Raw genomic sequence first — 13,155 nt, 5'->3', positions numbered from 1 at the left:
GTTTCTTTGTCTCCAAATGGAGTTGTCACCAAAACAGAAAAGCAGAGTGAGCTAAAAGTGGGACATGGGCAGAACCATACATTTTTTTATAAAGTCCACTATCCCCAAGTCAGGGGAGTAATGATTTAGACAGACTTCATGCTTCTGCACAGTTAAGTAAATATAACCTGATTGAGAAGAAGAATATTCTGAACTCCTATGTTCTGAATTCTGGCCCATTGGCTACCAGGCCTTGCACAACTCTGGAGATGGGCCTGATTTAATATGTGTATAGCTTCCTTGTACTTATCCCTCTGGCTATCTTTTCTTTTATCATGGTCTATACTTGGAAGCACTATCAGACAGTTCTGGCAGGAGCAGATTCATTTTGGTAATTTTCTCCTTGCTCTAGCATTTCTTTCTTCAGCCCTGGGGTAAGGATAGGGAGGGAAGCTATTTGATCTGTGTGTGATCTGGTCTTTTTCCTGAGTGATGATTAGAACCCCTGCTCTGTGACCTCAGTTGGTTCTTCCTCACAGTGAATGGGTAGGACCAGACCAGTGCAATCTTTACCATTTCCATAAGCTTCCATGGCTTCTAGTGCTCTTCTAGAACTTTTCCCTTCTGTGACTGTACTTTTGATATGGGTGGTATGCTGGTTGGAACCCCAGGGCGTTCAAGAGCTTCTTAGAGGGATCCAAGAGTCCGTTCTGGAGCCTATCCCAGTGGAGGGGTTCTTTAGGTGAGACAAATGACTTTGAACTCAGTTTAAAGGTCCAGTTATGAGATGATGTATCTTTTTCTTTTTTTTATAATGTGTGAGTTTGCTGACTGGAGTGCTTGCCTTCTGACTGAATGAAGTCTTTTTTCAGGGAAAATTCCAGCCCCTAAATCAAGTTGTGGTGGATGACATGTTTCCAAATTGCATCTTGTTGCTGAAACTTCCTGATCTTGAGAAGTTACTTCGACATGTGACAGAGGAGAAAGGTAGAGTATGTGGCCTTTGAAATCAGGCTTATGGCTGCTGGAAAGGCTGCGTGCCTGTCCCTCTGAATATAAGGTTGTACTATGCCAGTCGGAGGGGAAGCTGTCATTGAGACTTGCTTCTGCTCGTCAGTGCGGGTCCTCTGTTGTACTGGACTGTTCAGTGTTGGAAATTCTAACCAGTGGAATACAGTAGACTGTCTCCCACAGGGCCAGAAATCACCAGGCTTGGGCTTTGGTTTCAGTTCTTCTTTGAACTAGTCTGTGACTTCAGTTAAGTTCCTTGACTGCTTTCTGCCTCAGATTTCTCTCTTGTAAAATTACATAAAGCCTGTACCTTCATTAAATCAAGAAGTGTTTATTGAATGCCTGCTAAGAAGCATATATTGAGCACTAGAGTTAAACTAGTTATAAATAAGACATTATCCTTTACCTTACTAGGCTTTGAGTCTATTGGGGACAAATGCAAATAGGGCAATGACAGCAGAAAGTAATCAAAGTGAACTCCTGGCTTTCTGGGGATGCACAAGACAGATTTATAACCTGGCAAATGGGGAGTGCGGGGAATTGGCTATGGTGTTCCTGTCCTGGGAGAGAGGGCCTCTAAGTGGAGCCTTGAAGGATGAGTCAGAATAGCAGCATTACGGAGGCATGGATGTATGGGAAAGTTCGTGATGTGTAAGGACCGCTAAGGAGTTCAAGTTTGCCAGAGTATAGAATGCCAAGGGTACATGAAGGTAGGGAAGGAAGGAAAGGGGTTCCCACCCTTGCCCATGCAGGGCAAGGTTCAGATGATAAAGGCGCTGATGTGTGTCTGACTTTGTGTGATGGTAGCGGAGCATCAGCAGAGTTTGAGCAGGGCAGGGCTATCATGTGGAAAACCTATTGGAGAATTGAAGGCAGGTCCACGGAGGCTGCTGTAGTAGAATAATGGTAGCCTGAACTCAGCACTGGAACTAGCAGACTGTAGCCCCAAGAGGTAGAACCAGTGTCATTCGGTATTGGGTGGTAGTCAAGACAGCAGAGGAGTCAGGGATGACTGTTGAGCTGTGCCCTGATCTGCGGTGAGGGTGGCCTTCTGGAGACACAGGTGGGAGGAGGCTGAGGCTACTGAAGAGAGGAGTTGTAGATACTTTTCATTTGAATTTTGAGAGAAGGAAGTGAAGCATATGTGAGCATATGTGAGTATGTCTTGTTAAGTTCAAACACTATACAAACTTAGCATCCGTGTCTCCAAAAAGTCATCCAAGTAGCTTCAGGGTTAACATGGACATAGAGTGTGGGAACCAAACCAAGAGGCTGATGAGCTGTGGTTGTTCATGGTTGGTTTGGCAACCGTGACAGTTCTGAGCCCAACAAAGTGGTGGTTCCAAGAAGTGTAAGCTTACAGTGGGAAAGCTTGCTGATTACATTTTACATTTTAGGTTCAGCTAAATCATCCTTGACCAAGCTTAGGGCTCCATTTTGGATTTGGAATGTGGCACCAAGGTTTTATCAAAACAGTCCCATTAAAGACATTCCCCGATGCTGAGCTTGGAGAAGATAACCATCTTTTTGTGGGTGAACAAATGAAGTGGCTTATAGCCATTTCTGAAAGCTTAAATAATGAGGGATAAGTTTAAGTCATTTTAATTTTGCCAAGCTAACGTAAATTAAAATGCAATTAATTCATTATCCCAAATGCTTGCATGAGCTATATAAAGAACAGTTATCTTAAACCACAACCCAGAAACCCAGATTCAGAAACAGTGTTAATGCACTGGCATTTGTTATTTGTTAGAACCTGCATTTCAAAACAAGAGCTTTCCTCTCTCTCATTCCTTCCTTCTTTCACTCGGAACCCCTGACCATTGATTAAATCATCATCTGAACTCCTATCACTCTCTTTCACTCCTCAACATTGCCTGACAGAGTTCGGCTGGTGGAGAAAGTGCGTGTCCTATGCTTATCTTGTTTGACCAACTTTAAGTAAACTTCAAAATACTATGAATTACCCTTTGGATCTTCATGGGAAAAGATTTCCATCTCAGTATGCTGACCTTGTATACAGAACTGACACAAAGAAAATATTTCACATATTTGTGTTCTGGGTTAAGGGGTAAGGCAAGTAATGTGAGATTGTTTATGTGTATTTTGATGAAGAGGACTTTTTCAGGATGATGCATTTTTAAGAGATGTAAGAGATCCTACTATTTCTATATCATTTTTTTTCTCATTTTTAAAATTTTTGGTTTTGTTTTTAAAACTTCCATTATTTTAGGATATACAGATGTCATTTTTTAGGAGAAGAATTCGATTATGAAGAAACTGTCAAGACTTTTAGAAAGAATGGCATACATCTTTTACTATATGAAATTTAAGCTGAATTATCACTTTATGTTTTGCCTTACTATCACTAAAAAAGAAAGAAAGAAAAATTTGAGGCCTAGCGTGGTAGAAACCTGAAAAATATATAGGCTGATAATATATCTGCTTTGAAAATGAAAGTACATGGACTGGTAAAACAATTATTTTAACTTAAGAAAATTAAAGATACAAAAAATTCAAATAAAAAAACTGCAAATATTATTTAGTACTCAATCCAATAATCAACCTATGTTAATATTTTATTATATTTGCTTCATTTCTTTTTGGGGAAAGAATTTCTTTAAAAACAGTCTGGTAATCTGATTGCAGGATCTGATGGCCTGCAAGGAAAATTAAAAGTATATTTGCTGTACAGTTTTGAAGAAATCGTTCAAACTTTCCAGCATCCTTGATCTGTCAGATGAAGAGTTTGAAGGGTTGAGAGTATCCCCCATATGTTATAATTAGTACTTTGCAAAGTTGTTCTGGATCACAAAATAAAGCAATGATTTTATTTTTAGCTTTATAGTGTTGAAATTATTGAGTAACCAGGATGTGAACATTATTTAAGTATTGCAATTAATAGTATCTGGTGTCTACCATAAAGAGATGCTTCTGGAATTAAATTATGTAATAGAGGTAAATCAATGCCCAGAGAGTACTGGATAGATAGTAAAAGCTCAGTAAATATAAGTACTATTAAGACTTCTGTAGAAATTATTAATTCTTTGCTGATGTGTAAATACTGGGCACACTCTTACACATCTGTTTGATGGGCCATTGCTAAATACGTATTGAAGTCATTTAAGTAGAATGGGGATAAGTGATAATAATACAAGTATCTACTATCTACTGCGAAGTTATATATTATCATATCTTTCAGTAATTGCCTCTTGTTACTGTTAAAACCTGCATTTTTACAAATGAGGAGACCAAATCTCGAAGAGATGAAGTTACTAGACTAGCGTCACAGACGTAGAAGCCGGGGAACCAGAACTGAAGCCTGTGCCTGACAGCCACTCTTTCCTCTCCTTCTTGCAACTGTGCCACACCTTCCAGAACACTCGGGTAGAGTTGTTAGGTGGTATCTCATGTAAAGATAGAAACTTATTTAAAAAAAAAAAAAAAATCTTATATATCCCGTCTTCATAATTTCCCTTTGTGAGGCAAAAAGAGAGAGACAGGAAAGACGGAGAACTATGATAACATAAGGAAAAGACGATTCTCATCCCAGCAGTGAGCTTTCTGTTCTCAGGCACCCATTTCCCTCCTTTCAGCGATAGTCCCAGCTGCCTACTCGAATTTAGCTTACTGTCCACTTATAAATTACTGTTTGGTTCCCATTCCATATTTTATTGCTAGGGGACTGCTAGGGAGTGGTCAGGTGATATCCAGGAGAGGGAGCACAGACAAAGGAGAGAGCTGACAGTCTCTAACGTCCATTCTCTCCATAGGCACTCTGCAGGTAGAGCAAAACCTGAAGCACTCAGATTCCCCAGCCAGCTGTTTCATTATTAGACTTCAGATGCTGTCTCAGAAGTTTGTGGCATTAAAGATCTGGTTAAGCCTGTAGGTTTATGAGCACCTCCCCCTACCCACCTCATCCCTGCCCAGTAAACCCAGCCCCAGTTGTTTGAATCCTAAGTGACGATGGCAATGATCTTAGTTAGCACTGCCTGCTCTATTAGTGAAGGAGATGATGTGTCTGTGTTTGCTAGCTCTGGGGCTCAGTCACTTCTTGCCGAAGAAGCTCACATTCAGTGGAGGGATGACAGGGAAGGGCCTAATAAAGGGTTATGAACTTCATCTTGAGTGTCACACTGTTTCATATTGCAAGCCAGAGCTGCACTGGGCTGTCTGATGTGATTAACAAGAAGAGCCAGGAAAACTTACCTGATTAAAATACCCCAAGTACAGTTGCCAAGTTTCTGTCCCCAGGAGGCAGGAAAAAAAAAAGAAACTATATGAGTTTCTGTTATGGAAAACATTGGGAAAGTAGATGTGAAAATGTGCTCTAGGCAGTTTGTTCAATAATACATCAGGGAAATTCAGGATTGTGAGCCGATTACCCAATTGCTGAACATGTTATTTAATTGTGGACTCAGTTTTATTCCATCCTTATTTTGTAAACCCAATCTTTCCAGATGTTTGAGACCAGTTTTATAGGCACCAGACACGTTAAGGAAAGAAACCTTTCCAGCATATGCACATATTATCTAACTCACTAACTCTTGCAAATATTAAATTTAAGACATGAACAAACATGGTATTTTTCATAATTTTGGGTAACCCGTGGCCTTCATGAATATTTTGAACCCCCTTATCGAAATTTGCGAATTTCAAAATTAAGCAGTTTTTGCACTTGGTCCTTTTGTAGCATCCTGGGGTATCCAAGTTGGATATTTCTTAGTGCTTGTTCTTCTCCAAGGAGTATTCAGTTAGAAATAAACTGACAGTTTAAAACTTCCTAGGAGAAAACCTCCAGGCCCAGTTAGCATCACTGATGAATTCGGCCATACCTTAAGATAGAACTCAAATAATGATACTTACACAAACCCTTTTAGAAATTACATGAGAAAAGAATATTTCCCAACTAATTTTATGAAGCCAAAATTATCCTAATACCAAATTACTTTTGAAAGAAAACCAGGCCGTGGCGCCTGGGTGGCTGAGTGGGTTAAAGCCTCTGCCTTCGGCTCAGGTCATGATTCTGGGTCCTGGGATCGAGCCCTGCATCGGGCTCTCTGCTCGGCAGGGAGCCAGCTTCCCCCTCTCTCTGCCTGCCTCTCTGCCTACTTGTGATCTCTGTCTGTGAAATAAATAAATAAAATCTAAAAAAAAAAAAAGAGAGAGAGAGAAAGAAAACCAGGCCAATATTCATTATGATCATAGGCTGAAAAATTCCTAATAAAATATTAGCAAATCAAGTGTGTAGAAAGGATAACATATTATAACCAAGTGGGATTTATTGCAAGAATGCAGAGTTGGTTGAACATTAGAAAACCAATCTGCACTGGGTGTGTCAGAGCCCAGGCAGTATGGCCCAGAGCCTGTGGTCTCCACTTCTACCGGCAGAGCATTTTCAAGAGGATTAAGGAAGGGCCTACAAGGGGCTCAGGGAGTGCGAGAGAGGAAGGAAATGTTGTAGAACTTTCTTTCAAGAAATGTGGACATCAGAGGCAAGAGAGAAGTGAGTAGAATAGTCTAGGTGGGATTTCTTAGGAGAGACCTCTACACTGAACTTCTTTGGAGATTTATCTCAGGCAATGAAGGGAGCTTCTTTAGAAGTTTTAACCCACACGACAGTGTACATTTATTGAGTGATTGCTGTGTGCTCTTAGAATTCCCCTTATTTTTGTACGTGGGCAGGACACTGTCTCCAGGGAAGTTGAGTCCAGTCTTACCTGCCTTGGTTCCACAGCAGGCTCTTTGTCCAGGTTTGCCCCTGGCTCCCACACAGCAGCTGTTGCCCCTTGGAATCCTCAAACTCTGACAATGCCATTTGCAACTGTCTCTCCTCCATGATTCCAGTTGACACATCCCAAGGTGATGGGTGCAGAGGCCCAGCCCTCCCTCCATCTTGCCTCCTACCGCCCACAGTGTTAACAACCACAGGCTGGAATGGGGAAGGACACGTACAGGAGCCAAGGCCAGCCCCTCTCCCATATATATAAACCATTTCATGGAAGGCAAGCAACATAACAGACTGCTGAAAATGATCCCTGAATAAGCATTTCCATCTCCCGTGACGAATATGGAGGAAAGAGAAAACGCTATTCTACATGGCTAGCCAAGTCACATGGGGGGAGTTTGCATCTGGCCCTACGATTTCCAGGGGTCCCAAAGATCACTCCTGCATGAAGCAGGAGGCTGGGAGCGCAGGCCTCTGCCTCTGCCGATTGCACAGAAAGCAAGAAACTCCATGAATGAAGTGTTACCGAGGAAATAATAGCTCATGTCACCGTATGTAAAGCTAGGAGGATTGTGAAGGGCAGAACTGTAACTTAGAAGAGGTGGCACTTTTATCCCCAAAAAGGGCCCTCAGTGTCTGCAGCGCATCTACATTCACTTTCAGTTTCCTTTCTTGGGATTTCCATCCTTATTTTAGAAAAGAAGTCTCATTGAAAATACTGAGCTAAGCTTCAACTCAGTTCCAAAAATGAAGGTTCCTTAGCATGTTAATTTGCTGAGTTGTAAAAATTAGAAATTTTCTACAGATTTGTTTTCATACTTTTTTCCAGTTTTATTAAGAAGTGATTGATACACATCATTGTCTAAGGTGTAAGGTATAATAGTTTGATTCACAGGTTTGATGAATTGATCACCACAATAAGTTAACATCTGTCATCTCATAAAGATATAATAAAAAGAAAAGAGAAAAATTTCTCATTGGGATGAGAACTGTAGTATTATTTGATGATTTGCTTAAATTCCCATTCATTTGATGGTTGAATGAAACCTGAGGCACCTGGGTTCTGTTTGGGGATTTTTTTTAATCTCTCAAGTATGCTCTTAGGCTTATAAATTGAGTTTTTCAAGAGTATAAACTATTATGAAACATTTTTAAATTGTTGATATTATGTGTCTCTGTGTGTGTGTGTGTGTATATATATATATATATATATATATATATATGTCTTATAGATAGCTTTATTAATTTATTTTATGTTTAATACACTTTTCTGATTTTTTCTCTTTAATCCAGAAATAGACAAAAAGAAATATTACAAGTACAGCAAAGAGAAGACAATAAAGTGGCTGGAAAAAAAGGTAGAATACATCTCTAATACCTTATGGCAGAAAAAGTTTAATGCTCTTTTTTAAAAAACTCTTTAGAGAAGGCGCTAAGTGCGAATCAAATGGCCATCTTATATATCCAACTAAAAGAGAAAACCTGTATAAAGATATCCAAATATGAGGGGCGCCTGGGTGGCTCAGTGGGTGGCTCAGTCGGTTAAAGCCTCTGCCTTCGGCTCAGGTCATGATCCCAGGGTTCTGGAATGGAGCCCCGAATCAGGCTCTCTGTTCCGCAGAGAGCCTGCTTCCTCCGCTCTCTCTCTCTCTGCCTGCCCCTCTGCCTACTTGTGATCTCTGTCTGTCAAATAAATAAATAAGATCTTTAAAAAGAGAAAAAAAAAAGATATCCAAATATGAAAAGAAATCTTTTACTTTTCATCCTCCCTAACTCATCTCTGGAGTTAGCTTGACATTTTCCTTTGACCTGCATCCCCATTGCCCGTGATCCTCACCACTGGACGAAAGAAGCTCTCACTACTTGGTGATGTAGACTTGCGTCTTCCACACCAGGTAATGTGAGGCAGGATGCACATTTGCTGCTCTTTGTCCTGCTGTTGTCTCAGAGGTTTCGTTGTTCGCACAGTAAGGCAGGGGTCTGAGGCAGACACAATTCAGGCTCAGAGGACGTGTGCCTCACTCTCAGCGTCCAGTTGCTCGAGGGATTTTAGTAATCCTAAAATGCTAGAACTAATAGAAGGTCTAGGGCAGTGCTTTTCAAATTGATTTAGTGGGTCACAGCCAGTATTTCTCTGGGATGGGGTGGGATGGATTAAAATACAGCACAGAGTAAGGACAAGTATTAAGTATGATTCTTTGAAACATATATTTTTATTGGGTTGCTATGTATTTTCTTCCTGTGCTTATAGTACAAACAGACTACTGTGAAAGCCATTGGTCTAAGAAAATTGTGTACTTTGACACTCATTAAGAATCTCACCAGAGCAAGTCTATTGATAACAAAGATTTTCAAGTTCAGTGAATACCAGGATAGTATGGATTCCTAAGATTCTCTTCTATCTTGTATGTAAAAACATGCTTGTCCTATCATGTTATGGGGAACATGGAGAACCTGGAAACATGGAAATGAACCTTGCAGAGTTGGGTCACTCCTATCCAAAGTAGTGGAAGGATTTCAAAAGTGCTCCCCACCATTCACCCTTATCATTAGTAGTAAGTGAAGAATCAGGTTAAGTCCTGAGAAGGATCTTGGCATTTAGTTTTTGTCCTTAGCAAATGATAATGACATGAATAGCAAAGTTATGTTTATATTTATTGATTGTGTCTCTTTTCTTAAATTCCTAGGAAGCAGGAAATTTATGATTTATTCTATTTAGAAAAATAATTGCATATTAACTTTGTGTTGGGTTCTCTTCTAAGGGCTTTACAGGAACTCATTTAATGCTCACCGCTGTACTGTGCATTAGATACTACTCATGTCCCCATTAGGTAGAGGCACAGAGAGGTTATGTAAGTAGTCCATGGTCACAAAGCATACCCAAGCCGCCCAACTCCAGAGCCAGTGCTCTCATATTGTGTAGGCCTTAAGAAGTCCATGTCATGACATCATGCCGAAATGCTGTGGCCATCTCTCTTTGTCTGATACCAGTGAAGACATTTCTAGATCCTCAGATATTCTTCCTACATCTTAAACGGATTGAGAACCATCTGGAAGGCGGTGGATTTCTAACGTTAGTTGGAAATACCCTGATGTTTCCTTTTTGGTTACTTCCCAGGTTCATCAGACTGTGTCAGCCTTAAAAACCAATAACATAAATGTCAGTGCCCGGGTACAGGCAAATGCATTTTTCTCTGGGGACCAGGTTTCCAGTGACAAGGAAGGTAAGTAAGTCATTTTGTCAGAAATCATTTTTGCCTGCAGTAAGTTGCTGCTGTATAAATGTCTGTCTTGTGATTTTAAAATCTTTTTTTTTTTTTTTAAGATTTTATTTATTTGAGGGGGGGGCACATGCACGAGTATGGAGGAAGGGAGGGGAAGGGGCTGTGCCTCTCTGCATCTTACTCTCAAGAAGTATATGTCCTTGGTTGCCTGGCTAGCTCAGTGGGTTAAAGCCTCTGCCTTTGGCTCAGGTCGTGATCCCAGGGTCCAGGGATTGAGCCCCGCATCTGGTTCTCTGCTCAGCAGGGAACCCGCTTCCCCCCCTCTCTCTGACTGCCTCTCTGCCTACTTGTGATCTCTGTCTCTCAAATAAATAAATAAAATCTTTCAAAAAAAAAAGTATATGATCTACTATTGGTCTTGTTTTGTCGATTTTAGGTGAAAATTGATGCCCTTGGCAATTTTTTTCTTTTAGGTTATTAACGTACATTTTCTGCTTTTTCTAGTATGTGTCCTCTTGTTTTTGTATGTATAGTTGAATAAAAACAGCTATATAGTGCAATTAACATTCCCGAATGGTAGGACAGAAATTTTTCTGACTTTAAGCTCCAATTGAGTGTTCCCCTGTTGTGGGCATATAAGTCCAAAGCATCTGAGTGTCATCATTAAAACAAAACTAGGACCAGGGGCCTGTTTCTGATTGAAGGCAATGCAGGCAGTCCTTGATTTGCAGAAATCTAGCTTAAAACACCTTGCACTTATAGATGGTAGAGGACTCCCACTGTTCTGGAAATGGTGGACAGCTTTGGCTATCCCGAGTTTACCAGCCCTCATGGTTTCTGATTGGCTTTAACAGAAGAGAAGGAGTTGAGTCAAGTGGATGGATGGACCCTAGTTTTTTGTTTTTTGTTTTTTGTTTTTAAAGGTGAAGGGATGTTAGAGATTATTTAGGCAGATCTCATTTTAAAAGTAAAGAACTGTGGTCTCAGAGAGTAGATGACTTATCCAATGTCACCACTCCTAGCTAAGAGATCACATCTTCTGCTCTGAATCCAGTGTTTGTGCCAGTCTCTAAGCATAATGGTCTGGGCAAAGCTATATTGCCATTTAAGGCCTAGTCATGAAGTAAGTTTTCTGTTTTTTAGGTCTTTAGCTCAGTAAGCCACCAGAAGTGGCAAACAAATAACATGTTCGCTTTCTTAATTCCCTTTGTCTATTCATGACTTACTGGATAATTACTAACCTAGCACCAAGAACACATTTTAAGAAGGGTCCAGTGATAACTTTCAGTTATCAGTGAATAACTTCCAGTAAAATAACTTTACTGTGTTGGTAGTCATGGTCTTTCACTGAAGACTTTGAGATTATGTGCTCCAGAAAGCAGTCACTTTAATGCTCAGGCAAATTATTGTCTTAGTTTGAAGGCAGAAGCGAAAGAAAAAAAGAAGCAAATGAATATCCCAGCAACAAACGTGAGATGGTCCTTTTGGTAGCTTATATTCCCCATGTGATCATCCCATATATTAAGTTTGATTATCCTCTAGTACTCTACATAAAATACGAATTAAAAAACAGGGCTTTAAAACAGATTCTGACTTCCATAACTGCATCTCATCCATATCACAGCTTCATTTTAGTACTGAGTGTCCATGTGCTTTAGAATTAATGATCATACATTCTGCTAAGCTTAATTTTTTCCATTTTTGAAGACATTTTTATTAGTTTGAGAGTATATATAATGTTCAGGTACTTGACAGAGACATATATCATCTATGATGTCTCTTAAATGAATGTATTCAATACTATTCACTAATTTGATTCATTCTATATTGAAACAGACCTAAAAAAATTAGTATTTATAAGCCTGAATATGTCATACTGTTACAGCTGATTTTGAGCTTTATTTGTATTCAAAGGCCTCAACTAAGAAAAAGACCCTGAATTTTTGTTTTAACTATCATTTGGTGGGCATCTGCTATATTCTGTCATATCGCATCCATGAAATCGCTCACTGCTATAATCATGGATCTTAACATCACCATTTTACAAATGGGAAAATGGAGGCTAACAGCTTAAGTGAGTCTCTAAGGCCAGAGAGCCAGAACTTTAACTCTGATCAATTTGACTAAAATTACCATAATTGCAACTGATTTTTTTTTTTCACTCTCCATTCTCTTTCTTTCAGAGGATTATATTCGTTATGCTCATGGCCTGATATCTGATTACATCCCTAAAGAATTAAGTGATGACTTAGCAAAATATTTAAAGTAAGTATTGTTCATCTTTAGCCATAATTAGGAAGTACCCCGATGCTTCTTGGTTTCCCAACAATAGGTTCCTTAATGGCTCTATCACATCACTGCTTCTCATAAATTATTTTTGAGTTACCTCCTAGACTCTATGGTTGAAGATGGTTTTTAATAGACAATGATTTATTGGAACAAAATGATTTGGTAGATACTGATTGCAGAAACTGGTGAGTATTAGGACTGGAATTATGGGCTGGTGTGATTTTAGAGTATAAACGGTATACAGTTTTATCACCAGTTAGACTTCACTAATGTGGTTTTTTGTGATCATTTTAGTATATGTGCTGCCGAAGCGAGCACTGTGATCATTTTAAGAGAAATAAAGATTAGAAGAAAATAAGAGATGGCATGTAGAATTTTTTTTTTTTTTAAGATTTTTGTTTTTAATTAGAGAGCAAGAGCCGGGGGTGGGGAAGGTGGAGGGGAGGGACAGAAGGAGTGGGAGAAGCAACTCCCTGCTGAGCAGGGAGCCCAGTGCAAGACTTGATCCCAGGACTCTGAGATCATGACCAGAGCCAAAGGCAGATGCTTAACCAACTGAGCCACCAGGTGCCCCTAGAATATTTTTGAAAGTTACATTTAAAGGTTTTGTACCACTTTCACTTTCATGAGATGTTTGCCAAGTACCTTTATTATGCCCAGCACTTGGAACTCAAAGGATGAAATACAATCTGTGTCTGAGGGCGGAAAATGGGTTTATGAATGATTTATTTGTGTTATGTCCTTCATGAAGATATTTAATATAACATAAAGACTTTACCTTAGACTGAAAAGAATGTGTTTCTTTTCTTGATTTTAGCAACTATTGTTAAGTTTTTATGGGTGTGATAATAGCTTTTCCTGATTCGTATAATAGCTTTCTCCTCTGATACATGAAAATAAAGTGGCTTCTTTTCTTTTCTT

The 13,155-nt window shown here is 39.6% G+C and overlaps 1 protein-coding gene across 3 annotated transcripts in view; it reads left to right on the top strand.

The window, feature by feature from the left end:
• RNASEH2B (ribonuclease H2 subunit B) overlaps positions 1-13,155 on the top strand; it is a 63,953-nt gene that overhangs the window by 34,881 nt on the left and 15,917 nt on the right. For all 3 annotated transcript variants that reach the window (XM_059377582.1, XM_059377581.1, XM_059377580.1), the window contains exons 5-8: positions 852-966; positions 8,015-8,079; positions 9,840-9,945; positions 12,129-12,210. In XM_059377582.1, the coding sequence (XP_059233565.1) occupies positions 852-966; positions 8,015-8,079; positions 9,840-9,945; positions 12,129-12,210 (368 nt within the window). The remainder of the gene's footprint in view (positions 1-851; positions 967-8,014; positions 8,080-9,839; positions 9,946-12,128; positions 12,211-13,155) is intronic.

Source organism: Mustela nigripes, chromosome 15 (genome assembly GCF_022355385.1).
Source record: "Mustela nigripes isolate SB6536 chromosome 15, MUSNIG.SB6536, whole genome shotgun sequence".
NCBI lineage: Eukaryota > Metazoa > Chordata > Mammalia > Carnivora > Mustelidae > Mustela > Mustela nigripes.
The sequence above is the reverse complement of the archived record's forward strand: the minus strand, read 5'-3'. Positions and strand labels throughout refer to the sequence as shown.